The sequence below is a fragment of the Aspergillus brunneoviolaceus genome (genome assembly GCF_003184695.1).
Source record: "Aspergillus brunneoviolaceus CBS 621.78 unplaced genomic scaffold BO95scaffold_7, whole genome shotgun sequence".
Classification (NCBI taxonomy): domain Eukaryota; kingdom Fungi; phylum Ascomycota; class Eurotiomycetes; order Eurotiales; family Aspergillaceae; genus Aspergillus; species Aspergillus brunneoviolaceus.
In genome coordinates, this window is record NW_020290737.1 from 78246 (window position 1) to 106002 (window position 27757).

Below are 27757 nucleotides of genomic sequence, written 5' to 3' on the forward strand. Positions count from 1 at the left end.
CGTCTTGTTAACACCTGTGATACGGAGAAGCAGAGGAGGTTTGCAAAAGACATGGAAAATCCTTACAGAGAACCGAATACCACCAGTTTGGCCGGGGGCCAAGCATGGTATCCGTGTTAAGGTGTGCGGTAGCTTGGCCCACCAGTTCGTGCGCAAGGCGGAGCCAGATATGTGAGCACTCGCCACATCGTTTCGGAGAGAATCGATTCATCAATTGAAGGAAGAAGGATAAGTCACTTTCGGGGTTCCAGTTTTACGACGTGGTCTTCTAGCAGAAATTCACCTGGGCCAGCCCCATCACATTTTACCCATACTTTCCGGCGGCGCACACGCGTTGGGGATCTTCAACCGTCTCCGGCTAGCAAGATTTGACAGTGTATATATGCGCTTCCGAGCTAAGTCTTGAGGGTCCATTTCGCTCTCTACCCCTTGTTGATTCAGTGACAAGCTTTTGTGCAGGGTCGGACATGGCCTCAAAAGTGATGCCGTCAATCAAGGGTCAATCAATCCTTGGGTTTTGAGGTCACGTGGAGTCCGAACGACTGTGAGACTCTGAGCAATCACCTGGCTTCTCAATCGAATTGACCGACAGAAAATATCCCGCAATAATAATGCGAGGTGCAGTCCAGCACTGGGCATACTAGGTACCTTGACTCCCTAATACTTTGTTGTGTTCGCTGTACTTGATTACTGTGGGCTTGGCGGAGCGCCCTACGATCCGTTGGTCACCTTACCTGAAGTCATCCATACTAAGTTACTACCTTACGAGTATTTACTAACCCACCTTGAAGGGATAACTCAGATACTGCCAGGTAATACTACGTAGGTAGTATGGAACAACATGAAACGACCTCGAAATATTCTACGTACTCGTGAGTTTCGTTGTATGGTCAATTCTAGATGAAAAAGCTGATGATGTTGCCAGTGGCACTCCGTACCACCCAACTACGGAAGACCTTTCACGCCCTACCCCACCCCATTCCAATTCAGTCCCATCAAGAACCTTCAATCCGCACCACCAGAGATTGTTGCGGAGTTTCTCCCGAGCATCGCCTGCTGCTGCTCCTCCGCCAAGACAACGCCGAACCGCTCGCGTACTTAACACCTCGACTCCTTCCGCCTCGGTCACGCACGTCTGGACCAGCACGGACTTACCCCCCGTGTTCACCTTGACCTTGTTCTGGTCCAGAACCACCTTCCCGTAGATGTGACTGTCGCGGGCGAGGAATCGAATGGCCAAGACGCGCGTGGTGAGAAAGCTGCCCGGAAACTGGCTGGTGTAGAAATTCATGACCTCGAGGTCGCGCGGGTGGAACTCGAGGTCGGAGAAGGCATAGCACGGTCGCCAGGCTCGATCGGCGCCGTTGCGGATCTGATACGTCCAGAGCTTCTGGTCCGGTCGACTGGAGAAGCTCGGGACGGACTCATAATCATCAAACTAGAACTACTAGTTAGTATTGGTGAAGTTAGTCCTCAATCAGAACAGGGCACCTAAAGGTTATAGAAAGACAGTCTTAGAAGTAGGTATTCACAAGATTCGACCCCTGTTCCATATTTTATATAACTATGTATAAATAAATAGCTGTGGTGTTCTCCTGATACCATTTGTATACCTTAGTAGTCTCGTATACCTTAGTCTTCGATAATAGACAGGTCATCAAGTAATATATTCAAGCTTGCTGATCCTGAAATATACCTTAAACTGCTTACTCGCTGGAATTCTTGGGGGTGGTTAGGTAAAAGCGGCCATGAACGTTGTAGTTTTTCAGACAGTTCTGTAAGAAAAAGTGGTTAACAGTGTAGCAAGTCAACAGTCACACATATTAAGAAATATTGATGTTCTAACTTAACGAGTAGCTTTTGTGTAGTGGTTAAGCAGTTCTCAACGCGGCGGGGACTCAGAAAGAAGACACGGTAGCGGTCATCGGGCTGGGAGGTGTTGGCTTGAGGGCCGTATTGGGTGCGCGCATCGCCGGCTGTAAGACAATCATTGGGATTGCGCACAACGAGGCCCGGCTCAAATTAGCGCTCGAGCTCGGTGCAACGCATGTTGTTCGACTTGACGCCGATGCGGGCATCAGCCAGGTGACGCAGGCTGTTCGAGGGGCTCACTGGCGGATTGGGTGCCGATGTCACGTTGGACACCAGCGGTGTGCCGGACTTGGTCGCCGAGGGAGTTCGTATGACAGCTAACAAGGGAAAGATCACTCAGCTGGGGACAGCACCTGAAACTGCAACCCTAAATCTCCGCTCATGGGTGTCGTTGAGGGGGATGTGATTCCTAGGGAGTTTGTACCCAAGATGATCGATTGGGTCAAGAATGGTCTTTTTCTCTTGCATAAATGGCTGGTTTTTATCAAGCGGAGGATTTTGAAGCGGCGTTTCGAGACATGAAGATTGGGAAGCCCATGAGTTATTTGTACACCTGCGTGGTGTAACAGAAGATCTGAACTCTCAAAATCAACCCTCACGGGCTGTAGGTATCGTGAGATAGATCGCTGCAGATATCATGTCCATGTGAGCTATTCGAATATGACATGATGGTAGTGTTGAGAATGGAGATAGAATTATTAGGCAGAGGATGCAGACAAGAAACTGAAAAGGGGAATTTAATCGGCTGTGGCCGATATAAGTGACCTCTATTCATCGAACCGACATACATCGACCCAATCAGATTACTTACCGAGGTCTATCAAAGCGAGCGAGCTCCTCAAGGCGGTAGACGGACGATAGCGAAGTTTCCATTGTGCATGACTAGTCTGAAACACAGAGTTATCAACCAACCTAGAAATGAAAGTATCTGATCCCCGCCAGAATGGGCTTACGGTCAGTGTTCACTCACATGATTTTCGGCAAGACCTATACTGATTCCATACAGAGAAGAGAGGTCCCCAGGTCAGCCTGCGCGGCACTTAGAACTTCCGGAAGAATATGCCACAATGCTCGAGGGAGTCGTAGCCAACAAAAGTTCTGAATGACGTCCAAACAACTAGAATTTGGAAGAATTGGTTGGATTAACGGCGATTTCTCTAGATTAGGTATGGAACTTGACATGGGAAATAGTACGCTACAGTTGATATCCACGATTCTTTTTTCTATGTCCTACCAGGACACACAATGCACAAAATATCAACCATCTCTCGACAATTTCATAGGTATGTATCCTTTAAACCCTGATCATTGAGTTCCGCAAGTGGTAAGTTGGCGAGAATGTGATCATCAAATAAATCCAAGTCAAAATCATGCATCGCTGGAGAGTCCAAGCCAAGTAAGACAGCCACCACATGGTGACCCACCTTCGGTGAAGACCCTGAGAAGCGATAATTAAATGACATCACACCAGGTCTTTTGTCTTATAAGTATGCCATACTCAGGGTGACATGAAAGATAGCAGAAGCTACAAACATTGCGAGGATTCAATGACAATTATCAGTAACCGAAGCCTCAGTCAAACGTTCAATATGTCGCTCAAGGGAAGAACAGCTCTTGTGGTCAGCATGAAATCTCCTTATCGATGAATATCTCCAATACTAATTCCTCTACCACAGACCGGTGCATCAATGGGCATCGGAGAACACATTGCAGCTTCTTTGGCCGAGGCGGGGGCCAATTTGATTCTTTTCTCACGGTCAGAGGTTAGTCCAGTTGTCGACCATCATGTCACAATGATTTGACACGCTCACGCATTGAAAAGGAAAAACTAGAGCAACTCAGGGAAAAGCTGTCTGAGAGTACCTCTAGCAAAGTCATTTTCCGGACCGTCGATGTTGGGAATCTTGAGAGTGTTAATAATGCTGTATCATCTTGCGCGAGAGAGATGGGAGGAATTGACATTCTTGTCAACAACGTGAGACTCCTTAGAACAATCTCGCAAGCGGATCTTGCTTACATTCATCATTCAGGCTGGTTTAGCTCTTGGTGCTCCGAATCCATTCTATAACTTGAAGCCAGATCAAATTTTGACAATGAATAACACAAACGTGAATGGCCTCATGTTTGTCTCGCATACGGTGCTCAACCACGCTATGCTGTCCCAAAATGCGGGCACAATTTTGAACGTGACTTCGATCACTGGACTTGAGGTCCCGCCATTCCCGGGCGAGGCTGTGTATCATGCGAACAAAGCCTGCCAGGAAGCCTTCACCAACGCAATGCGCAATGAGTTGAACGGGACCAATATTCGTGTACTTGCCATACGACCGGGATGCGTAGCGACAAACTTCCACTCTCAGCGTGTGGGTCATGACAAGCGGATGTACGACCAGTTCTTTGAGGGATTCGAGTACGGGACCCCTACCCCTGTGCTACTGACCGATACTAACACTGTTTCCCAGGCCACTCATTGCACCAGATATTGCGAGAGCGGTGGTATTCATGCTCGAACAGCCACTCAATGTTTCAATCAAGGTACTTGATGTTGTTCCGTCGGGTAAGAGGATCCTTTTTTTGGTGCTTGGCTGTTCAGCTTCTGACAGGTTTATAGCGCAACGCTCAATCGCTGTCTTTGACCGCAAGTGGGATGAGCGACAGAAGTAGGAAGAAAGCGCATTGAAATTCGATGATATGACGTATCTGTGTGCGGGGATCCCGTAATTGAGTCGAAATATATTGGCTATGGAAACGAATGTACCCGTGTCAGTTATGCCTGAGGCATCAAAAATGAGAAAACCTCGCTTCGGTAGATTCGGTTCCCGCCGCTTGAACCTCGCCGAGGTAGAAGTATCTGCCCATCGACATCGTTAAGTAATATGACTGGAGGTAGTCCCATTCGCCGAAGACTTCGCGCTACCACTGGCTGGTAAGTTCTCAGCATCTTGCACTGTGATCTGCGATTGACCAACCCAGCAAAACGTGTCGTTTGCGTCGAGTGAAATGTGATGAGGGACGGCCGACCTGCCGGAACTGCGCAAAAAAGAACCGGGCATGCAGGTATGAGGATAATGGCACTAGGAGCCGTTCCTCCAGTCGTACAGATGATGTTTCTGCGCCTCAATTCAACAGAACTGTAAATTCGAGATCATCACCCGATACAAGTAATGAGACACCAGCACTAGTATGCACTGGTTCTACAACATTGACGGTCTTGAAGCTGATTGCAAATTTGAAGTCTCCCGCTGATTATGCCTACCAGATAAATGGTACCCCTGGTGTTGAGATCACTAATAATGATCGACCGTCTGCTCAGAAGTCTTCAACTACAAACGAAGCCGAAGCAGCATCTTTTCCAAGCCCCAACTTGTCAACAACTGATTTGGCGTCTGTCTTTCCTCGCACTGACCAAACGCCACGCCCAACCACTTGGAACGCGTTCCCGCCCGGACATCTAGGCCCTGTACACGACCATCAAAACACGGTCGATTGTGGACCAAGATGTCTGACAGGCCCTTTGCAATCAAGTGCTTTGTTTTTGAGCGAGCAGATCTGTCTAGCCTCTGCTGAAATACCAATTTTCCGAAATTACGTCGAAAATGTATCACACTGGGTAACTGTCTCTCGTCACGTTTCATCCATGCATACTAGCGCTAAACCAAGGCATAGATTGATTCCTTCTCCCAAGATAAGCCTTTTCATTCTGTGGTCCCTATCATGGCTCTCCATTGCCCAGTGTTGATGAATTCATGCCTGGCGCTGGGAGCCAAGCAATTAGCCTTGAAGGCCCCGGCGAACGAAGCACAGAACGCGAACGAGATTGCTATTCGTTATCATCAACTTGCCATTGAGGCTCTTAGAGCTATAATAATGTCTCCGGCGTTAGCATCCCATGACGCCATTCTTGCCTCGAGTATCATTCTTTCCACGTAACTTCCCCCAGAGCGTATCTAACTCGAAATCCCCAGCACGCTGACGTTGCCTCGAGCAGGTATGAAATGCTCGATGTTGCAGGCGAAACCTTCGGCTCCCATCTCAGTGGCGTCGCATTTTTCCTGCAGGCCCAGAATGTTCATGGCGATTCGTGCAACATCAAAGGCGCAGCGTACTGGACGTGGTACCGGCATGAAATATGAGCTTCCCTTCAGACCGGCCGACGAATGTTTCTCGACGCCACATACTGGGAGCCCAAACCTGTGGATAGCTTCGAGAGCCTCTCAATCGAAGAGATTACGAATCGCGCGATCTTCGTCTTCGGTCAGTGTGTCTCGTTCTGTAATGATGATACTTTTGGAGAAGGCTTTGAACCGGATGCCAAGCGGCGCGCGCGACAAGAACGAGCCGCGGAATTAAAAATAGGCCTGGAAAGCTGGAAAAAAAAACTACCACTATCCACAGCGCATTTCTTGTCCGATAATTCTTCGCCCATAGACAGTTCTACGCCCTTTTCATTTCAATCTCTTTGGTTTTTACACCCACAAGGTGGTAAGCATCATGAAAGGCTCTCAGAAATGTGGGGCAGTGGATAACACCGACCATAGCAATCGCGTTCCAAGTTTATCATGCGTCAAAGATACTGCTCAACTTGCACTTTCCACCTGAACCAGTAGGACACTATCACCTGGAACAGCTTCAACACCTTACAACGCGTCGTTGTATTGAGCAATCACGGAACGAAATCTTTCTCATCTCCAACGCTGGGATACCAGATACATGGAGCTTGATCTCTACACAGTGTCTTTACATAGCAGGTCTGGTGACCGATGGCGTTTTAGAGCGGAATAGAACGCTAGAACTCATAGAAAGATGTCAAGAGAGTTCAGGCCGGCGTACAAAGTGTCTGGCAGATGCACTGCGGCAATTCTGGGCACAATAAGTACGCGTCTGAGAGATTTTGCGCATTGATACCTGCATCATCATAACGGCCTGAAGCTCGACGACCCGTCCAACTGGAGGGCCCCATTTGTAAATACGGGCGATTTGATCGACACCACCTGCGAAGGGAAATTCCATGAGATTCATATGTACACTTTGTGCATGATGAAGCTGTCTGTGCACTCAATTGGCCTGATGTCAGCTTTTTCAAACACAGGCTAAGTGTAAAGGATACCACTCACTTGAGAGAGCTCATGTCATAGATAGTACAGTATATGCCGACTTTTCCGGGCTTTTTTCGTACTTTCTTCAAAGCGTGGTAGCCGAGCTTACCGATCCTGGCTAATAGAGATGGGGGTTATTAATCTTTTGGGCTAAGGTTTCATCCTTTATCTCTTTGCGCGATCAACGGTCGTTCTCAATTTCAATTAGCTTCTCTCTTGCGTGAGGCAGAACACCGGAATGCATACCAGTCGACCGCCTCGAATTGAAATCCCGCCGTCGTCGTCTACTGTGCGGGTGCGCGCAATTGACACTACTACGAACATAATTTGCCACTCTCGAGCATTCCTAGAGCCAGAGATACAAACCCACCCACATCTCAACCTGAAGACTTTCTGCTTCTTGATCGACCACCTCGAATCGGGTAAAAAGGTGCTGTTCGACGCTGGTGCACGCGTTGATCTCGAAAACCTCCCGCCGAAAGTTAGAGATGGAATTGCTGGTAAAGTCAAATCTGTCCAAGTCACTAGTGGGGTAGAAGATATTCTTCAGAGCGCTGGGATTAGTCCTGCAGCCATTCGTGAGCGAATTCACTCAGTTATTTCATCTTGGTGGCTGCTGCTGACACTGCAGCTCAGACACGGTTGTATGGAGCCATTGGCATTGGGACCATATCGGCGACATCTCGAAGTTCCCGCCGACTACCACCCTGGTTGTCGGCCCAAGCTTTAGGCAGGAATTTACAGTGGGATGGCCAGAAGACCCCGATGGCGTGCTTCGAACAAGCGATCTTTCGTATGTTGCCTCTGAGATCATCTTCAAACAGCGTCTAATCGCACCGAAACAGGTCTCATAGCATCAGAGAGATATCTTTCGAATCATCGTTCCAGATTGGTGACTTCAAGGCTCATGATTTCTTCGGCGATGGATCTTTTTATCTCTTAAGCCTACCAGGGGTACGTTCCAGCCACATATGCCGACGCAATTCGGTAGCTGACTTCGACCTGTAGCATGCAATTGGACATCTAGGAGCCCTCTGCCGCACGAGCCCTGAGACGTTCATTCTTCTCGGTGCCGACGCCTGTCATTTTCTCGGGGCAATGCGTCCCACAACTCACCACCCTCTGTCCGACGAGTTCCTAGAACCTGCACAATTGCGAAAGGTTTCATCGTGTCTCTGCAGCCTATTTACCCGCTCTCATTCCAGAACAGCTCCCGGTGAAGAATCTGAAAATATGAGTGACGAACTGGCGCGGCGAACCCCATTTTACGGCATCAGCCGACACCCGGACAGCGTCTTCATGGCCCCTGATGTAGCGCAACGTACAGTACAGTCTTTGCAGGCCTTTGATGCTGACCAAAACATGTTTCTTTGCTTTGCGCATGACGGTGGCTTGGCTCACGTGGTGCCATTACTAAATAATGAACCTGACGCTGATCTCAATTCATGGAAGTCATTGGGATACAAGCAGGCAGGGATGTGGCAATTCCTGGAGGATCTCTGGCCCTCTTCTATTTAGTTGTCTACCCGGATACGGGGACCTGGCTCGATTCAATCCTTCAGAAGCTAGCATTATGATGGCAATCAAAAATTGTGTCGACAGAACATCAGTCTTGTGTTTCGTTGGCCTGTGGAGTCTTTGTAACCCTGCAATATTAAGAAAGGTACTCCGAGCAAAAGAGATAGCATCGTTAGAATCTTTTGCCTTGATGGCTGGACATTGGTTGCGGTAGGGGAGTACCCTGTCGATATACCTGTCCTTCCTCTGGCAGATCCAAACACCACACTAGAAAGCCGGAAAAGTCGACCTCGCTCCCGACGGCGATTGGTTGAAATTGTAGCTTGAATCCACTGCCCGCTAAGTTGTGGGTCGAAAGGGTCTTCGGCAGTGCAGCACGGGTAGCGGGCCCGCTGTATGAAATCATAAGAAACAGAGCTCGAACCGAATCTTCTTGTCATCTTTCTCGTTATGCGCTATGATTCGCTTTGCAGGTTGGGACAATACTAGGTCCACTCGTGGAGGACTACCGAATGGTCCCTTATCCCATTGAGTCTCTTCAGAACCTCGACTCGAGAGATTCGCTTAAACAAGAGTCTGCTGAAGCCAGTCTAATTGGGGACTCTGGGTGTCGGAAAAATGGCTGCTAGAGCTGGGATTTTTAAAAGTAAACACGAGGCCAAGCCACCAAGGAGGTTGTACCTGTGTTTTATCGCGTTAACCGTGCTGAAATTGCAGGTCAGCCTAAAATCGTCTATATTAATTCGCCACCCGCCATGATTAGGAACTTGTGTGTGCCATGTCAATTGCACGTATTGCTGCTATCTATATACAGAACCAGGGTCTTGGGAAAAAAAGGCCCTTCTCAGTACAAGGTCAGGAAAATAATCATGACCTCCACTCCTGTGACGCCAGTTCCCGCAAGTCTTGGATAATATCTTCCGGACTCTCCAACGCGGCAAAATGGCCACCCTGGTTGTGCTCTGGTTGACGGTCAGTGTACAGTCAGCCCCGATATTCCAATGCCAATGTAGTTAGCCAAGCTTGATAACAGACCTTTGTAGTAGACCAAGTTTCCGGTTCTCTCCACCGCCCGCTTTGAGGAGGGCTCTGTATCCCAGAAAAACGAACTGTAGCCGAACGGCGCCTGGATGTGATTGTGGGGATCAAGGTTGAACTTGGCAAAGTTCTCATGGCAAACATTATCATAGTAACACAGCATCGAGGGCATAATGCAGCCCGTAAAATAGTACAGGGAGGCAGTTACCAGAATAGCCCCATGCCAGCTTTCTTGCTCTTGCTTGTCGGGGTCGGCAGCTTCAATGTACTTCTCGCCCACCCACATGAGAATACCCATGGGGTTGTCATTCAGTGCTATGCCGATTGTATGGGGCTAAGACGAACAGAAGGATATTTTCAGTTTTAATCGGTCTAGGCAATTTGAAGAGCGGGGAAAACACACAACTCACCCTAGTCCGCATACAAACTGCATAGCCGAGATGATTCTCGACCCAATCGTCGACTCTAGCCGCAACTGCATCCTCGCGCTCCGTGGGCTCGACATGTTCCGGAAGCGCGCTTGGAGCGAAGTTGAAGTGGACCAGCTTGCAAGAATCGGTATACCTTGCACCAAGTTCTCTACCGACGAAATGTCCCCAGTCACCGCACTGCACCATGTACTGGGAGTACCCCAGCTTGCGCATGAGCTTGTCGAACAGTCTCGCGGTATCCTGGAGCGTCCAGCCTGCTCGGGGCGGCCAGTCTGACCAGCAGAAGCCCGGCAAGCTCGGAACAACGACGTGGAAGGCCTGGTCACCCGTGTCTGCGGGTCTCGCCAGTGGACCCCAGACTCTGCTGAATTCGTAGAAGGAACCCGGCCATCCGTGCACGAGCAAGAGGGGTATTGCATTCGACACTTCACTACGGGCATGTAGGAAATGGATTCCGACTTGCTCGATCGTGGCTATGTAATGGGGGTATCCGTTCAACTCCTCTTGCACACTGAACCAGTCAAAGTCTGAGGTCCATTTTGCGAGCAAACTCTCGGCCCATTCAAAGGGTGGTCCTTGCGAGAGTCAATATTCGAATAGGAGTACGATCCGGGTAGTTGCTCGCAACAGATGGGTCAGGATTCTACTCACCATATCGATCCCCAGCAGAGGGCACAATCTCGCGAGCCGGAAGCCGTGTGTCGCGCAACTTTCTTTGAAGTCTGTCCACCTCCCCTCTGGGAATATCGATCTTGAAGTCTTTAATTTTAATGTCTGACATATTTATGTTTTCTAGATCGACGTGCAGACTGGGATGCGTTGAAATGCTGGGATCCTGGGATGGGTGAGTCTCTATAAATGGTCTCCACGAATTGACTTGACGTAACTTGACGTTTCCCTGTATGGATGACTAAAACACCTGATTCCTTGGTGGACGCACCCGCCACATTCCCAAGTAGGAAAGTCAAGCCACTATTTCCGGATGCGGATATCGTGTTACTCGGAGCCCTGTATTGCGTACGTATTCACGCGCAATAAGTGTGTAGCTTGAGATAGGGTAAACCCCTTCATTAGCTAAAGTATATTAGCTGCCGTGCCTAGCGCAAAGGGGTCGCATCTATGAACATGTAACCAATATTGGTTGCATCCAGGTTGCAGAAAGAATCGCGGCTAGGGCCAACAAGAGCTCCAATTGATAAATCGATTCTCGCACTTCGAACAGCCCCTCTCCAAAAAGACCTTTTTTTTTGCATTGACAGTTGTCCTAGCAGAACTACTAGTAATATTTGAGGGGTGATATATCTGCATGGTTAGGATGCACAGACCACGTGGAGCAGCCAGCTGGTAAGCTACATGTCATGATTCAGTCGACGTGCTTATGTATAGTTCAAGGGCATCATGCCTCGTTTTTCTGGTGAGTACTATCATTTCTGGGGGGCGTGAGCCGCACGGGAGGGGCACAATATGTTGAGCTAAACAGCTTACCTCTTTCCTTCGATGTTGTCACGCTGTATTGGACTGTATTTCCTCCATGCCTTCATACGCCCACTGGAATCGATTTTTCATTCCATGCTTCCCTGTGCCAATGAGTTCATGACGTTCCTGACGTGCCGGCTGTTGGCAGCTTTCACGAGGGGTTGTGGATCAATATTGGACAATACCCCGAGAATCGTATAGTGGGCTGTCTCGGAAGCGACGCCAAATCTCTGAGCATTATACCTGAAGGCTTACTATGAAAATGAAACTGAGATGATAGTAATAAAAGGAGGGTTTCAGAATCCGTGTAGAATGATACATGACAAGATGACGATTTCTGACGATAGCCCGCACCGTCCGTTCAATTTTTCAAGAGTGAGTTCCGATATCTTCTGCAATCTAGAACCACAGCACTTGCGCTAACACCTGAAATGTTTCTTTAGAAACGCATGCTTCACATTGTTGTCGCCGGAACGTATTTTGTCTTAAACAGCGAATTAGGCTCATCAATTGCATCTGGGGCAAACCATGAAATTGCTGATCAGTTTTCCCTAGCACGAGATGGCCTTGTAAGTGTCCTCGTCATATCCTTACATATGGCAGGATCTGCAATCGGACCTCTTCTGTTCGGTCTTTTGAGCGAGTGCAACGGCCGCAAATCGGTGCTTGTTACCACACACCTTGATCTATCTTATGTTTACCATAGGCTGTTCATGAGCATCCACTTCTGCACAACTTCTTACGGTCCGCTTCTTGGTACCATGCAAGAGACCTACCTACCACGTCTAGTGCAACGAGAGAACAAGTCCGCAAGCGATCGAACCGACCTGGTTTCCTCACTAGGCCACGGTGGCAAGTACCCTTACGCGCTAAATAGTCTCTTGACAGCGAGCAGAGTCCTTAGCCGGTCTATCAACACGTGCTTTCAAGGACCAATCGTTTTACGACAAGCGCAGCTCCTGGATGTCCAAGTTGGGAAGCGTCACGCCGGTGACTGCCAAGGGCACGGGAAAGATGGAGCCATCGTCGCCGTAGCCCACGTCCACCAGGTACTGGGTTTGGTCGGACAGAGTGACGATGTTCACTGCGTGTTCCCTATTGGTCGGGATGATCAGTCAAATTGACAATTTATCCGAGAGAAAGATGGCGGCGGGAGAGGGCATGAATTATCATCCTGACTACCCTGGCGCGGAAGTGGTTGCGTCTCGGTGGAGGCGAGCGCCGGTGAGATGCACCTGGAACCCTAAGAAGCGCAGCACATGACAGAGAAAGCGGTTGTGCTCCATGCAGTAGCCCCCGCGTCCCGCCACGACGAACTTATGGTAGATGTCGGTGACGTCCAGCGAGATCCGCGGCGCTTTGCTGTAATGCAGCTCCAGGTTCTCATATGGAATTTGTGATAGGTGATGGGCTTGGATGATGGAGAAGGTTTCGAGGTCAGGTTGGGCGTTTCGCATTGGAAGATCCCGCATAGGCAATTCAACATGAGCGAAGTATTGCTAGACCTGCTCAAGGTTAAGCGCCGAGCTCGAATTTATCATTCCAAAGACAGTTCGTGTAGCAGCAGACTAGAATCGGGGAGTGTACTTTCGCGCTAAGTGCTTGATAGAATACCTAGTGGCCCCCCTTTATACTCTCTTTTCTTACAGGCATGGCTTTCGAAGCTTTGGGCTCATTTGCCTATTTTGTGATTAGCTTATTCTTCCTTAAGCAGGTCCATCCGAATACCCCTGACCAAATTCGTTGACCGTTCTGGGCACCCTCATGACCTTTGGCCATCATAACTAACCACCGCCGAATGAATACATCATGCCATTAATAATGCTCTTCATTACGCAAGATAGGCCACCAAAGAAGATGAATATGGCCTGTGAACGAGTATGAGTCTAAAACAAGAAGTTGGGCTGTTGCAAGGACTTCCTCGGTAGCAGTACAAACTCCTCGTTTGTGTCCTGGATACGGGACCTGACTAACTGTTATCTTGTACATAGAGGTCACTTGAGTAAAGCCACTGTGACACTTTTGTTATTACAGGCCGGATAATTTGCGTCATTGTGGACTGTATCTCGATACGGGATCTCACTCGTATCAGAAATTGACAATCCATGTCAATCCTAGGCTCTCCATGGCCAGGGATATAGAGCATAGATTAGACTTCCAGGAAGAAAAGGTTCCCAAAAATATCTCGGATCCGTCTGTGTCAGCACAGCATAGAGTGACGAAAACGTGGAAAGCCACGGATCTTGATGCTACCATGCTAATCCATGTAACGAGTGATCCCAATAGTATTGCTGGGTCGTTGCTTTTTGCGGTCGTGTTAGGGTTACACGGGGCGTATGGGGCGTGCCGGGCCTGGTGAGCCGGGCAGTCGGGTTCCCAATGGTCTTCGTAGCACACAGGACACATCGTTTGTGCGATTCACATGTGTTCCTCAGATCCACACTGGAAAGAATATATTATGTGTCAATATATTATATCAGGTACATATCTCATAGGTACCCTTTGGGAGCTGTGATTGCGTAGGTTCTTTCAAATCTAGTAGGTAGTTTGTGTTCTGCCGTCCTTTGCTTTAGGTTTGTGCCTAGGTGAAATAAGTTTCATAAGCGAAGAGCTCGCGGACAGGTCAATGCAGTGGACTCACGTATTCCTGCCTGTTGCCTATGTTGCTTAGATCCATACGAGCTCAGGTGATTGATAGGATTGCCCTGCATGGATTGTCACCGGATTCTGCTTTGAGCGGAGCCCCGGTCCAGCCCCCAACACTCTCCGCTAGATTGTGATAAGGCCTGAACGCTTACTATTCCCCCCTTTTCTTAAAAAGAATCAAAGATATTAGTTCGACGGTTGTTTCCGTTGAGATGGCTTCGATGATGTTGATTAGGGGAAAGCGAAACCAGTCTAAGGGCCATACAAAATGTCTAGAGGGGCTTCATTCAATGCGTCTATCCTAAAAGCAGACTTTTGCAGGAACACAATCTTAAAATCAAGATACCATCCCTGGAACAAACTTTCTTGGAGCTTCTGTGATGACAATGACTGCATCTGACTCACGTCACGATCTTTCGAGAAGGACTTTGGCAAGGATCCCATCGGGCGCATTATACGAGACCTCGGTTGGCCCTTCTGCTCAGACCTGGAAAGCCCGGACAGGCGCCTAATCCGGGATACATAAGAATAAATTGTCAGGCTTTGGTGCAGGTTCAACGAGTTTCCCTCTCCAGCACTCATGTAATATCAACATGTTCTTACAAACCTACATCGTCAACATCATAACATTTTTCGGCTTCCAGCCGAGCTTCCCTTTGTTCCGTGGACCATATGAACCAGAATCACCCCAATTCCCAATTGGACCAGGCGCTCTATCGTTTGTGCCTCCGGGCGCTGCTGAGAATGAGACTGCCCATGGCCCCTTCAAGTGCCATTATCCGGCTATGGCCGCCGAGTACACCTACGATCCCTCGCCTAACAATCGAGGTGTGTGGCTGAAACATCGGACCGATGCTTCTAAGGACTTTACCATCCACACGGACTATGAAGTTAGAGCTCCCATTGGGATTGAGCGCAAAGTAAGTATCCTCTGCCAGCTTCACAATGCAGTACGATGGTAAACAACCCTAGTACTTTCTCACTGTGGGCGAAGATACGAAGCGTCCTGTGAATTGGGATGGTATCAACTTTCCATATGCCAAGCTGTTTGACAAGAGTTTTCCGGGGCCTTGGATACGTGAGTATCGATGGTTTCTACGAGATTATCGGTGGAAGCTGATACTAATCTACGGACAGAGGCATGTTGGGGCGATATAGTGAGTAAGTATCAAAGCCATCAAAGATATCCCTTCACTTACTGAGTAAAATTGTCTCTAGACATCACTGTTAAGAACAATCTCTCGAAGAACGGGACTGCGATTCATATGCATGGCATTCGACAATTCGGATCTACCCTCATGGATGGCGTTCCTGGAATCACTCAATGCCCCATTGCGCCCGGGGACACCTTCAGCTACGTGTTCAACACGACCCAGTACGGGTCCACCTGGTATCACAGCCATTACAGTCTGCAGTACTCAGACGGCCTGCTGGGTCCGATGACGATTCATGGTCCCACGTCCGCCAACTTTGACAGCGCCCTGGATCCGATCCTCATCTCTGACCACAATCACCGCAGTGCATTTATGGACTACTACCAGGAGCAATTCGCGAATCCTGCCGCTGATCCGCCGCGTGTGCCTCCGAAACAGACTAGTATTCTGATCAATGGGCAGGGTATGTCACTTTCCTCCCTTGAGGCACAGACGAATCAAATTCTGACATGTCATTGGATCAGGGAGTTATGCCGGATCTTTCCCCAAGAACCGATATCACAAGAAGGTGAAGCCCGGAAAACGATACATCCTGCGGCTAATCAACGCATCCACGGATAGCACCTTCATTTTCAGTATCGATGGCCACAATCTGACGGTCATCGGGAACGACTTGGTTCCAGTTGAACCGTATACAACGAACCACATCTATATTGGGATCGGTAATGCTCACCCTCAGCATGCCCTTTCTAATGAGCTAGTGCATGCATGGAGAGCCCGCACTGACCGATTCAACAGGCCAGCGCTACCACGTTGTCCTCGAAACCCTAAGCAAGAAGCACATCTCCAGATCCAAAGAGGGCTACTGGATCCGTACCGAGCCCGCGGAGGGATGCCACAACTTCGAGACCTTCCCGGACGACAGACAGGGCATCCTGTGGTACGGGGGTGACGACGACGATAGACCCCCGGTACCGACCACGACGGCCTGGTCGTACAATTCCACCTGCAGCGACATGCTCGATCTGGTTCCCGTCGTCCCGTGGACCATCGAACCACCGGCTACCAGCCTCACCGCAGTCAAGTACCACAGCAACCATGCCCTCCTGGAGGCGTCGGTCACGATCGACACCTGGTTCCTGCCCGCGGAGGGCAACGACGCGGCTGCGACAGTCAACGTATGGCAGTTCCTGAACGACACTGTCTTTGTGAACTACACCGAGCCCACCGTCAACCACCTCGACCCACCCTACGATCCCAATGCCGTTATCTACCTGGCCGAGGAGCCGCCATTGGGCTCTCCCCCGCAAACATCCACCTGGAACTATATGATCTTGATCGGGGGCAACCTGGACAATCCCAGCCCGGTCTCGGGAGGTCGTCTGGTACCTGTTGCTCATCCGGTAAGCTTCCCTCTCCCTGGCCTGTTAATCATCCCCACCGCCCTCTTCCAATCTCAACACACACTTGAAAAGTTGATGACGCACATCGTAACCCCTGGTGATCCAGATCCACCTCCACGGCCACGACTTCGCCATTCTCCAATATTCCGAGTTCCCCTACGACGGCCCAGAGTCCCTCGATCTCTCCCTGGACAACCCCCGCCGGCGCGACGCCGTCCTCCTCCCCAGCAACGGGTTCATCGTCATTGCCTTCAAGACCGACAACCCGGGCGTCTGGACGCTGCACTGCCACATCGCGTGGCACGCATCTGGGGGACTCGCGCTGCAGGACCTGGAGCTGAAGGAGATGGTGGCCGCGCAGATCGCGCAGGTCCCGACGACCTTCGCGAAGCGGCAGCTGGATCGGACGTGCGCGAATTGGGAGCGGTGGTATGCGGATTCGCGCAATCATTGGAATCCGAATGGGCGGTTTCAGGATGACTCGGGGATTTGATTCGAGGGGGGTGTATTTGTGAGGTAAGCGGATGGGGGGGGTAGGCTCTTGGTGGTGCAGGTAGTACAGAAGGTGTTAGCCCTCGATATAAAGGTGTTTTAGTGGGGTTTGGTACAAGACGGCATGCCACCTCCCGTCTGACAGAGTTGATATTTTCCGAGGGGGTAAGAGGAACCCCGTAATAGTTCATCAGTGATAGCAGATTGCTTCTATCTATCTATCAAACGTTGACTCCCCACGAACGGGGGGCAATACACGGGTTGATGCCGAATTCGATCCTACAACGGAGACAGATATCTCTTCGGTCTCGCTATGATCGGATGGTGGTTGCCAAGCACACAACCAGCTGATTGATGACAGTCGTTTTCGCCAAGAACGATAGAAATAAAGCCCTTTGACCGAGCACTTGTGAAGAATTGTCTGTTGCTAGCAACGCACTACTAGCAAGCTCCACTCAGCTCCATAGTCCCGGATCCCCATCGAGGCACGACCGATATGATTGGTCCGATCGCATACACTGCCTATCCAGGCAACGGAGATAAAGCCAAACTTAGGGCTAGCATTGATTCATTCAACCCCAGCTTCCTTTCCACATCCTATATACATATATGAACAATCGATCCCCGTAAATATACCCACCCCTCCCATCCAAGATGAGACACATGAAAGAAAATGCAACCCATCAATCTCCAAAAAGGCTCCCTGCACCCCTCCCTCCTCCCCGCCACCCAGCTCCGATCAGCCGCCGCAACCGTCCTCTCCAACCCAAGCCTCTACATCCCCGCGCTCAACTACGGCGACGAAGCAGGCTACCGCCCTCTCCGAGCAAACATCGCCCAATGGCTGACGGAGTTCTACGCGCCCGCGCGACCCATCCCCACCGAGCGGATCTGCATCACGGGCGGCGCCTCCCAGAACCTCGCGTGCATCCTGCAGGTCTTCACGGACCCGCGCCATACGGTGGCGGTGTGGCTCCCCGAGCCCACGTATCATTTGGTGTTTACCATGTTCCGGGACGCAGGGCTGGGGGATCGGCTGCGGGCTGTGCCAGAGGATGGGGAGGGGATGCAGGTTGAGGAGCTTGAGCGGGGGATTGCAGATGCCCCGGGTTGTCATTCTTCACCTGGGTGTGCGGCGTGCGGGGACGGTGGAATGGCCAGAGGCGCAGGCACAGACCAGACCAGCCCGGGCAAGAAATACAAGCATCTGATCTACTGCGTGCCAACCTACGCGAATCCCTCCGGCGCAACCATGTCCGTCCCCCGCCGCGAGGCCCTCGTGCGCTTGGCGCGACGACACGACGCGCTGGTCGTGTGCGACGACGTCTATGATTTCCTGTCTGTCACGCCTGCAGGTCAGTCGCCTGCTCCGCGGCTTGTGGACATTGATCGCACACTGGATGGTGGGGTCGGGCATGATGGGCTCGGCAATGTGGTGAGCAACGGTTCATTCAGCAAGATCCTCGGCCCCGGGTGTCGGGTGGGTTGGGCGGAGGCCACCCCGAGGTTCGTGGCGGCGCTGGCGCAGTGGTATGTATCCTTCATCGTACTTTGTTTCTCTCGCCCAGGCATCGAGTTTCCCCGTTGCAACCGTGGGCTAAATGCATTATTTTTCCCCTAGTGGATCCAGTATCTCCGGCGGTGCACCGTCGCATCTGACCTCCACATACATTGATCAGATGTTTGAGGATGGAAGCTTTCACACTCATCTCAACGGCACCATTCTGCCGGCCGCGTCGAAGAGGTACCGCATTCTAGCGAATGTAGTGCGGCAGAGGCTGGTTCCGCTGGGAGTGAGCTTTCAGCCGGATGAAGCGCGCGGGATGGCGGCGGGTGGATTCTTTCTGTGGCTTCGACTGCCTGCTGGGGTGAGTAGTGAGGATATAGACCGCGAAGCGATGAAGCAGGGGCTGGTCATTGGGAAAGGGAGGTTGTTTGCTGTACCGGGACGGAATGCGGGTGGCTCCCGGGAGCGAGTGGATGGCTTTATCAGGTTGTGCTTTATGTGGGAGGACGAGGATCGATTGGTGGAGGGGGTTGGGAGGTTGGAGATGGTTCTGCGGGGGTTGCTTGCTTCTAGGTGAATTTACTGCACCGTCTCGACACTCAGCTGTTTGAGGAATGCTCTGACGAGTTTTAATGCTCGATATAGAGATGGAGAAACCGAGTATAGAAAATGATTCCCCTTGTTGTCATACCCATCCACCTGAATAGCTACAGCTCCCAAGCATCCACTCGAACATCTCCAGCATGCTGAATCTGTCACCAGACCAAATGCCAAAAGAAATCAATCCACCCAAGACACCCCCGCAAAGGCCTCCTCTAGCCCTACCAGCCCCTCCACCCCCAGATCCTCCGCACTCAGAACTTCTTCTCCTCCCACCGCAGCGAAAGACCTCCCATCCGTAACCTGAAAGTAATAATGCGACACGTCCATCAACTCCGCCAACCCGGGCCACAGCGCCCGATAATCCTCCCGCCCAACCCGCACACACCTTACCTTCACCCCCTTCGCATTCCCAAACGCCTCCACCACCTCCCCCAACCCCCGATACCCCGTAATCGCCGCCACAACCCTCCCCGGCAGCGTCCTACCAGGCTTCTCCAAAACCGCTCTCACAAACACCCCCACATTAACCCTCTCATCCCCAACCACCGGAATCCTCGTCGCGGGATCGATATTCGTCAGCGTCAGAAACCCACCCCCACCTTCCGCCCCACGCACCCTCATCGGCCAAAAGCACGGCAGCAGCATATTGGCACTATACCACCCGACCCAGAGAAAGGTCGTCTTGGCCCACAGCCCCGGCAATTCCCGGGCAATGAACTCGTCCACGCGGCGCTTGCTCTCGTAGTACGGCACCACGACCTGCCCCGCGGTGTTGGCCCGGGAGTCCGGCAGCGTCGACCAGACGAAGTGCTCCAGCGTTGTGGCGGTGGCCGCCGCGGTGGCGATGTTGATCCCCATCTGGGTTTCGAGCGCCATGGCGCCGTCGACGCCGTGGGTGGGCAGCGCCTCGAAGAAGTTGGTCACCGCGAAGATGGCGTGGGTGCCGGCGAATGCGGTCGCGAGGGAGGTCGGGTCGTGCAGGTCGGCGGGGATGAGGTGGACGCCTTGCGCGGCGAGGGTCTGCGCGGCGGCGCTGGTGGGGTCGCGGGTGATGGCGCGGATGGTCGTGTAGGTTGACGGGGACGAGGTGGAGAGGAGGGCTCGGATGACGGAGCCGCCTTGAGTGCCGGTGGCGCCGATGATGGTGATTGTTTTGGTCATGGTTTGCTGCTCGAGGTATGGAGTCAGGCTTTGTTGGGATGGAGTGGATGGATGAACGTGGGGACTGTTGGATTAGGGCTGTGCGGGAGGGGGGTTGCTGTGTTGCTATGTTTTGGGCAATTTGGATGTGGATTCTGGTTCTTTATATAGTTTCTGGGCGTACATATAGACAGATGCGGGATGGCTCCTCTCAGGTGAGGTAATACGAAACTCTATCCTTCGTGTTTGCTCCTTTCTTTGTAGTTAACGTATAGTTAGATTGATGCATTATTAAGCTCTGCGGTGCGGGCTTCCACTATCGGGTGTGTTGCGGAGGTGGCGGGCAAAAGTGGGGCTCCCGCAGCCCGCAGCCCTATTTAGGCGTAAAGAGAGGTATACTTAACCTGCTCAGCACCACTCAAACAACCCGTGTTCTCGAATCACCCTTAGACACGATCCAGCCCACTCAGTACATCCTCGATCCAGTCCGCACCCCCTTCTTCAAGCCCCGCTCATACGCAACCGCCCGCACCAGATTCATCAGCATAAAATCACACCCGACCCCCCCCTGGATCTCCACCGTGGCCGGGAACTCCTCCTCCACCAGCGACACCCGGCTGTGGTACTTCACCGTCCCCACCGGCACCGCCACCTCGGGGCTCTCGTTCATCACCGAGAGGTAGTTCCAGCTGATATACCCCGGGAGCGCCGGGGCGCTGCCCTGCACGGTATAACTGATGTTACTGTCCCGATACCAGGGGATGCCGCCGTTGCCGTTGAAGGGGAAGACCACGATGGCGTCGGAGCAGGTTTCTTCGTTGGCAGACAGGAAGTATTTGCGGTAGAAGGCTTGGAACTCGGATTGCAGGGCGTGGCCGATCTCGCCTCGGGTGGCGTTTTGCGGGGTGAAGGAGGGGTCGCTGGCCGCGTTGAGGGTGGTGTAGGGGTAGCGGCCGAATTTCGCGAAGTAGTCTTTCTTGAAATCTAAGGCGAAGGTATTCGTTCCTGAGACGTAGGGGATGAGCTGTTTGGGTTGTTGTTTCTCTGGGTTAGCTGCATTGGAGGTAATGAGAGGGGCGATTAGGGGGGTGCTTATCGTGGCAAAGGTTGTATGTACTCCGTGGGGAGGACTCGGAACTTACATTCGCAAAGTGATCCACCAAGCTCACGTTACTCCCGGAGTATTCATACCACAGCGCATTGCTGTCAACGATGGTACGGTTCACGCCCAGGAATGCTTCCAGGTTCTGGACGTATTCCTCGCACGGCGCCGTGTAGTTCGGGTTGATGTTCGCCCAATACTCCCGAGGGTAGAGAATCTTCGTGGGGAACCTGGTGTAGTTCCTGTAGCCCGACTGGCCGTACATCACGGCACCGAAGGTGTTGAAGGAGTCCACGTCGCGAGCAAAATGGCCGGCGACGTCGAAGGGTCCGAACGCGGTCGCGGTGTTGTTGGTGCTGTTCTTGGTGGAGCGGATCCCGTACACGCCGTTTTGCGCGGCGGGGAAACGCATCGCTAGCGACGTTGTGTGTGAGTTATGGTAAACAGTAAATAAAGTGGTCTGACTTACAACCGCCTGTATCCTCCCCAATGGTAATGTCCAGCCAGTCGTATGCGGCGAGAGACGCCCCCGAGCCCGCAGAAGAGGCGCCGGGGATGAGGTACGACTCCCCGCGAGGATTCTATCGTGCATAAGCCTGAAGAACAATAACCCCATCAAATAAAGTAGCTTACAAAGGGCAGCGAGTAATCAGGCCACTCAGCGATGCTGAACCACGCATTAGCGAAGACCGACAGCTTGGTTTTGCCGACAACAATGGCGCCCTTATCGAGGAGATGCTGGATGACCCCGGACGTCACATTCGACGGAGGATACGTCGCGGCGTACGAACGACTGCCGAATGTCGTGATAAGGCCCTTCATGTCATACTGATCTTTGACGCCGATGCGGTAGCCCGCAAGCGGCTGCTCGGGCGTAGGCTGGTAGAACAGCCTGGATGGTACGGCGATTTGCATCGCTCCATAAAGGTCGCTACCGCTTGCAGGGAGGACTTCATAGGCGTTGGCGTCGTTGGCAGATGGGATGGTTGGCAGGACAAACGAATCGGTGTGATCGTCATAGAGGCGCCAGGCGCGGTGCAGGCCCGAAGATGTCGCAAAGTAGGGGCCGTCTGGAAGGGTTGTGTTGTGTTGTGGCAAAGCCCAAAATACTTGACTGGTTCCGAGTGATTTGAGCAGGGAGTCTGCGTCGCGATCCAGGGCAAGACCTTCGGGACCCTGGAAGTAGAACGCTAGCAGGCATCAGCAAACGTTTGTGGGCAAAATTGCAAAGCTTTTACCGTCGAAGAACCCCTTGGTGTAAACGTCGTCTCGGACCAAGAAATCAGAAACGGTGCTGTTGATCGATGATGCTGTAATTACTGCCTCGCGGGATGTGAAGACAGTCACCGGAAGTGCTTCTCGCACTTTGAATTCATGCACCAACTAAATTGTATGTATTGTTAGATTCATGGATCCCATTGCGAGACTTTGAGATAGTGGACAGGTAGAACACATACCTCGACCTTTGAGGGAACTTAGTATGGCACATCCAAGACATTGACAACACTCGACGCACAGGCGCAAATGGGAAGCGCCGCGAGAAGTAGAGTGGTGGCAGCCATTGTACCGATCGTGTTCAGCAGTGTTGAAAGCATCCATGTGCGTGCAGAGTAGTTGTAGCGCGGGCATCCGACTCAACTTATATGCTTCGCGTTCTCAAATCTACTGCCAGAAGAGGTAGAGATAAGATCAGGCAGTGTCAATCACAGAGACTTCACGCTTAATTCTTTGATGCCTATCATATTGCTGATACTGCTTCTTTTACGCGAATATCAAGCGTCCTTGACCAACAGGATGTTGACGGCCTCGATAGCCTCGCCAAGAGTCATATCCACAAGCTCGCCCGCCAGGAATATTAGTTTGATCAACATGCCAAGAAGATTTAGCGGCGGCATCGCAACATCCGCCTCGATAGATAAGTGATCTTCGGCAGTTCTGCGAAGCCAAAAAACCGGCAACATTAAGATAGCTACTGTATCCATCGCCCGTCCCCAGCTTCGATGCTATCACTTCATCATAAAACCTATAGAAACCCTAGTCTACACCAGACTGTGGATATCCATTCGAGAGGTAGACAATATGTGGAAAGGAAATGCTGTACCATATGTCAAGGATTGACGTAATTGCTTGTCGTCCGGCGAAGACATGATCGCAATGGAAAATTCGGGTGGTCTCAGCATTATGAAACTACTTCGTCTTCAGTGTGCATTGCTTTTGAATTAGGTACCTCGTGGTTGGCACTGGGAGAAGGGTTAATGGCTAAACCGCAAGAACGCGGATAGACAAATATACATCTTTATCCCTAGGACACAGCCGGACTATTCGGGCAAAAGATCACAGCAATCACGCAACTAGCCGCCCCAGACCCTCAAATGCCTCAGCAGCCTCCAGCCCCTGACACGGAACAATCAGCAACTTCTCAAAGCGATCCAGCCGCCGCGGCAGCGAAACAAGCCATCGCGCCAGGAACGCTTCGTAGGGCAGCGTCTCTGCATTCTCACCGTGCGAATGCCCTTTATCCTCCTGAAATGCACACACCCCATCCACGCCCCAAGCAGATATCCTCGCCGACAAAGGCAACTGCCGCAGTGTATGCAGTCCCACGCAGATCCCTTCTCGATACACCGAGTTGACCCCGTAGAGAAAGTAGACCAGGAGAGCGGTGCGTCGGATGCACTCGCCGAGGATCCAAGCATGGCGGGACCTCGGCCTCTGGAGCTCCGGCTCGGACTGCGCGCGAACGATGATCTTCAGCGCCGTGGTCATGAGCATAGACCCCTGTTGCTCGGCTGCGACCCGCTGCTGCAGGTTGCCATGGAAGAGTCGGAGGGTCTGGTAAAGCAGTAGTGCCTGGAGCCGCGCGAGCTCTATTCGAAGTAGCCTGGAACTAGAGCTCGAACTCGGTTCGGTGGCGGGCTGGAGTAGCTCGGAGACTTCAGAGTCGATCACGCGGAATGCCATCTCCCGGTTCGTGGAATCGGGACTGAGGCAAAAGGAAGAACAGACGCCAAAGGCCGTCCGGATCGGCCGTGGCATCTCATCGCGGTACAGGTCGCGGTGGATGAAGATTGTCTCTCCCCGTCGGGCGAATTCCCCCGGGTAGGCTTTGAGCTCATCCATCACCCACTGCCATGAGCGTGTGCTGCCTTGGATGGGTTGGACCTCGCCGAGGGTGCCTACGAATCTTGATGTGGCTGAAAATGAGATAGTCTCCGGCGGCGTGAAGTCTGGTGTACATGGACCTGGTGTGAAACTCGGTGGAAGCTGGAGCACTGCGCTTTGCTCGATTGGATTCAACATAGTGACTGCAGGTGACTTCAGAAGATCCAGTTCCAAAGCGGTACTAGTCGTACGCATTGCTGGCGAGTCGAGTATCTCGTCTGGCACAGTTGGTGGGTCGTCGGTGCGGTCGATGCGCCCTGGTGGTGGCATAGGCGGGTATGCATATTGGCAGGTTTTGTTTGTTCTCCTGCAATTTTCGCAGACTGGATATTCCAGATCGCATTTTCTTCGGCCTTTGAAACAGGCGTTGCAAGACCTGCGCCGTAACGACATGGTGGTGGTGGGTGTTGGGTGGGGAAGGGGGGCGGAAGTGGCGGATCCGCTGACGAGGATAAGAGAACTTAACATAAATCTGCAACACTGCATGCAGTAAGCACTAAAGCAGCACGTGCCTAACATCAAGCCTTGCAGTCATCTTGATCTGCATACTATAAGAGAAGGTAGTGTACCGAAGGATAGGCAGTCCGTTTCATAGTAGCAGATAGAGGATTCAAGGATTGGTTTGGTGATTAGCTGGCTACTTCTTAATGTCCTGCGCTAGCGCTTGCAGAACTCTTGGCCAGATTTTATTTAACAAAGCACCGCATCTATAAATGCGAAGATATATGATACAGAATAAGCTCCCACAAGACGATATATATACTCATTGGTACGGATGACGACCTCCGTGGTGCTGGTGAAACTGGAGGTGCTGGCCACCCAGACCATGCGGTCGCGGCGGTACGCGCTGCTCCGTATGCGAATCGTAAGCTGAGGATGCCGAAGCGGTGGACATCGATGATGAAGCTGACAAGGCCACTGTGACATCCGGGCTTGCTGTGGCGAAATAACACGCAGATGGTGGCTCCGAGGACGGCGAAACCACCGAAGAAGAACTCGGCGTCTGGTAGGCCGGAGTCGACAATCGAGGCGGAGTAGAGGGTCTAACCGATGCCGTCGCGTTCCTTCTGTAGGACGGCAGCGCACTACTCGAGGCGTAGGCACTACTCGAGGCATAGGCACTACTCGAAGGGAAGGCAGAAGCCTCCGCAAGGGGACTATACGGCGTCAAACCCGGGTAGAACGAAGTGGGGATCGTTGGAATCGGAATGGGAGCAGAGGTGCCAAACGCCGTCGCAAGGTCCTCGGCCATCGTGGTGGCCGAGTAGCCCGCCGGGGGCGTGTTGATGTACTGCGTCGTGGTGTAGCCTCTCGCGGTGCCAGTGACTGGGACGGTCGCGTTGGAAAGACAATAGCCTGAGCCGTACGAGTGCTCGCAGACGTGCAATGCGTAGTGGCCTTTCTCGTTCCAGAGGGCAAATTCCTCAATGGCCAGATCCGTGCAGGGCGTCAGGGCGGGGCATTTGACCTTAATGAGCGGACGGTCCTCGCCGTCAACCTCGGTGCCTTTCCAGTTGCGGAATGTGATGTTGCTGTATGCGATGCCGTCCCCTTCGATCGTGGACATGCTGCTCCAGGCTGTGTCAAAATCTAAGCTGTAGGCGTTTCCATGGCCTAGAAAGGTTGGGGATCGATATTAGGTCTCCGTCTCAGGGCTAGGGCTAGGGCATCAGCCCTGTATGACAAGGCAAACTTACCCATGAAGTTCTCAAAGAGGACGTTCGACACAGTCCCGGATCCGCCGTTGCTCTTGATCATGAACATCTGGTTGGATGACCATGTGTAGACGTTCCGGTAGGTGACGTCGCTGACGTTGGTACCGGCGCCCAGGGACCCCATGGCACACCCTCCACTACTGTTGCAGTAAATGCTCTCGACGAGAATATTCTTCGACCCGGTCTGTGGAAGATGCAACGTTAGTCGCTTGATACACTGTACTACCAGGATGGTGGGGGCTCCTACCTTGACTGTGACACATTCATCCTTGTTCGTGACCATGACCTGTATTGCAACTTGTCAGCGTATGCTGTCCCATCAGCAAAGCATACTGGAGCCACCCACATCATGAATCCAGATATTCGTTCCGCTGACATCAACCCCATCGAGCCCTCCATGATCCCCACCGCGGATTGCCATATTATACACCTCACCGTTAGTAGCCCCCTGGATCACAAAGTGGAACATCGGGGAGTCGACAAGCGCCAGGTCATGAACCGCCCAGTCCGATCCCCCACTGACGTGGAGGAGTCGCGGGCCCACGAAGTTACCTGACTGGTGATACAGGTATCCGCTGCCCTGAATGGCACCGCGCGACGTTGAGCTGAAAACTTCGAAGTCACTGCTCGAGGAGATTTCGAACATGTACGATTGCGAAGAGGGGGCGGCCCCGCGATAGATGATTCCGTCTAGCTGGATGGCAAAGGCACTGCCATTGGTGAGGTGGACCCAGGTGGTTTGGAGATAATCGCCTGGAGGGATGTAGATGACGCCCCCTCTTCCGCAGTCCGCAAAGGCATCGATGATGGGCTGTCCGACGTCTGTTGCGTTGTCTGCAACGGCACCGTAGTCGAGCACATTGCACGTTCTGGTGGCGTTCTTCTCCGCCGCGGTCGTCAAGGGTCCAACGCGGCCAGCGAGCTGGCCCTGTGCCGTAGCGAGGAGCAGAGGGAGAACATGCAGGAGGGAGGTTAAAGCAACCATGTTTGGATCGCACTTTGCTCTGAAGACATGACTTCTATGCTGGGGAAGGTGATATATGTATCGTGTATCATGAATCAGTCGTGCTGGCCATCCCTTCTCGATCCCTTTACCGAACGAGTCAGCAAGCGACCCCAGTTCTCCCGTGCTCCTAAACATGTTCCCTCATTGAGCGGGTAGCGTACGTATGTCTGGAGCATGAGACCCGATCGCCGATTCAGATAGATTGTGGTGGATGCCGATCGCCCGGGGAAAACTCCCCGAAATAGTCTAGTTGCCCCCGCCTGTCAGCCATATTCAACGGCATTGTTAGCCCTGAAACAAGGGGGCAAGGAGTTGGTCCGTAAGCGACCCTCGGCCCTCCTGAACATGCATGCAACGATACATAATCCAGTACTAAGTAGAACTCTTCAGTCGCTG

General features: G+C 52.0%; 13 protein-coding genes across 13 annotated transcripts; 6 read left to right on the forward strand and 7 right to left on the reverse strand.

Moving 5' to 3' along the window:
• Positions 1 to 798: 798 nt before the first annotated feature.
• BO95DRAFT_504917 (uncharacterized protein) lies at positions 799 to 2745 on the reverse strand (the record flags this gene model as incomplete). The annotated part of the gene is made up of 6 exons (XM_025591141.1): positions 799 to 818; positions 871 to 1438; positions 1711 to 1775; positions 2113 to 2189; positions 2297 to 2425; positions 2684 to 2745. The coding sequence occupies 6 exons, from the start codon at positions 2743 to 2745 to the stop codon at positions 799 to 801; spliced, it is 921 nt and encodes a 306-aa protein (XP_025446258.1).
• Positions 2746 to 3461: 716 nt separating this feature from the next.
• On the forward strand, positions 3462 to 4536 carry BO95DRAFT_428105 (SDR family oxidoreductase; the record flags this gene model as incomplete). The annotated part of the gene is made up of 6 exons (XM_025584828.1): positions 3462 to 3491; positions 3549 to 3635; positions 3695 to 3847; positions 3903 to 4282; positions 4335 to 4429; positions 4484 to 4536. 6 exons carry the CDS (start codon positions 3462 to 3464, stop codon positions 4534 to 4536), a joined length of 798 nt encoding a protein of 265 aa, XP_025446259.1.
• A 1050-nt stretch (positions 4537 to 5586) lies between these two features.
• On the forward strand, positions 5587 to 6005 carry BO95DRAFT_459704 (uncharacterized protein; the record flags this gene model as incomplete). The annotated part of the gene is made up of 2 exons (XM_025588674.1): positions 5587 to 5798; positions 5861 to 6005. 2 exons carry the CDS (start codon positions 5587 to 5589, stop codon positions 6003 to 6005), a joined length of 357 nt encoding a protein of 118 aa, XP_025446260.1.
• BO95DRAFT_244174 (fungal specific transcription factor domain-containing protein) lies at positions 5590 to 6996 on the forward strand. Its single transcript, XM_025581369.1, has 3 exons — positions 5590 to 5798; positions 5861 to 6354; positions 6411 to 6996. Exons 2-3 carry the CDS (start codon positions 6030 to 6032, stop codon positions 6743 to 6745), a joined length of 660 nt encoding a protein of 219 aa, XP_025446261.1. The 5' UTR covers positions 5590 to 5798; positions 5861 to 6029; the 3' UTR covers positions 6746 to 6996.
• A 204-nt stretch (positions 6997 to 7200) lies between these two features.
• Positions 7201 to 8486, forward strand: BO95DRAFT_405316 (MBL fold metallo-hydrolase; the record flags this gene model as incomplete). Its single annotated transcript, XM_025583994.1, has 4 exons — positions 7201 to 7546; positions 7605 to 7761; positions 7814 to 7922; positions 7977 to 8486. Exons 1-4 carry the CDS (start codon positions 7207 to 7209, stop codon positions 8484 to 8486), a joined length of 1116 nt encoding a protein of 371 aa, XP_025446262.1. The 5' UTR covers positions 7201 to 7206.
• An 858-nt stretch (positions 8487 to 9344) lies between these two features.
• BO95DRAFT_405319 (epoxide hydrolase family protein) lies at positions 9345 to 10793 on the reverse strand. Its single transcript, XM_025583995.1, has 4 exons — positions 10607 to 10793; positions 9935 to 10530; positions 9522 to 9858; positions 9345 to 9448 (listed from the first exon to the last, which is right to left on the reverse strand). Exons 1-4 carry the CDS (start codon positions 10734 to 10736, stop codon positions 9354 to 9356), a joined length of 1158 nt encoding a protein of 385 aa, XP_025446263.1. The 5' UTR covers positions 10737 to 10793; the 3' UTR covers positions 9345 to 9353.
• Positions 10794 to 12372: 1579 nt separating this feature from the next.
• BO95DRAFT_459707 (cysteine proteinase) lies at positions 12373 to 12888 on the reverse strand (the record flags this gene model as incomplete). The annotated part of the gene is made up of 2 exons (XM_025588675.1): positions 12373 to 12526; positions 12614 to 12888. 2 exons carry the CDS (start codon positions 12886 to 12888, stop codon positions 12373 to 12375), a joined length of 429 nt encoding a protein of 142 aa, XP_025446264.1.
• Positions 12889 to 14670: 1782 nt separating this feature from the next.
• Positions 14671 to 17127, forward strand: BO95DRAFT_459708 (multicopper oxidase; the record flags this gene model as incomplete). The annotated part of the gene is made up of 7 exons (XM_025588676.1): positions 14671 to 14997; positions 15050 to 15155; positions 15215 to 15238; positions 15296 to 15694; positions 15756 to 15953; positions 16030 to 16634; positions 16741 to 17127. The coding sequence occupies 7 exons, from the start codon at positions 14671 to 14673 to the stop codon at positions 17125 to 17127; spliced, it is 2046 nt and encodes a 681-aa protein (XP_025446265.1).
• Positions 17128 to 17799: 672 nt separating this feature from the next.
• BO95DRAFT_449922 (aminotransferase-like domain-containing protein) lies at positions 17800 to 19210 on the forward strand (the record flags this gene model as incomplete). The annotated part of the gene is made up of 3 exons (XM_025587977.1): positions 17800 to 18656; positions 18748 to 18994; positions 19034 to 19210. 3 exons carry the CDS (start codon positions 17800 to 17802, stop codon positions 19208 to 19210), a joined length of 1281 nt encoding a protein of 426 aa, XP_025446266.1.
• A 203-nt stretch (positions 19211 to 19413) lies between these two features.
• BO95DRAFT_504928 (NAD(P)-binding protein) lies at positions 19414 to 20582 on the reverse strand (the record flags this gene model as incomplete). Its single annotated transcript, XM_025591142.1, has 1 exon — positions 19414 to 20582. Exon 1 carries the CDS (start codon positions 20395 to 20397, stop codon positions 19414 to 19416), a length of 984 nt encoding a protein of 327 aa, XP_025446267.1. The 5' UTR covers positions 20398 to 20582.
• Positions 20583 to 20837: 255 nt separating this feature from the next.
• Positions 20838 to 23040, reverse strand: BO95DRAFT_504932 (amidase signature enzyme; the record flags this gene model as incomplete). The annotated part of the gene is made up of 7 exons (XM_025591143.1): positions 20838 to 21400; positions 21519 to 21892; positions 21948 to 22059; positions 22112 to 22668; positions 22717 to 22861; positions 22936 to 22952; positions 22995 to 23040. 7 exons carry the CDS (start codon positions 23038 to 23040, stop codon positions 20843 to 20845), a joined length of 1809 nt encoding a protein of 602 aa, XP_025446268.1. The 3' UTR covers positions 20838 to 20842.
• A 740-nt stretch (positions 23041 to 23780) lies between these two features.
• BO95DRAFT_244186 (Zn(II)2Cys6 transcription factor domain-containing protein) lies at positions 23781 to 25055 on the reverse strand. The gene has a single exon (XM_025581370.1). It carries the CDS (start codon positions 25031 to 25033, stop codon positions 23822 to 23824), a length of 1212 nt encoding a protein of 403 aa, XP_025446269.1. The 5' UTR covers positions 25034 to 25055; the 3' UTR covers positions 23781 to 23821.
• Positions 25056 to 25403: 348 nt separating this feature from the next.
• On the reverse strand, positions 25404 to 27340 carry BO95DRAFT_504934 (pectin lyase-like protein; the record flags this gene model as incomplete). Its single annotated transcript, XM_025591144.1, has 5 exons — positions 25404 to 25576; positions 25637 to 26254; positions 26338 to 26539; positions 26603 to 26641; positions 26702 to 27340. The coding sequence occupies 5 exons, from the start codon at positions 27338 to 27340 to the stop codon at positions 25404 to 25406; spliced, it is 1671 nt and encodes a 556-aa protein (XP_025446270.1).
• Positions 27341 to 27757: the final 417 nt, after the last annotated feature.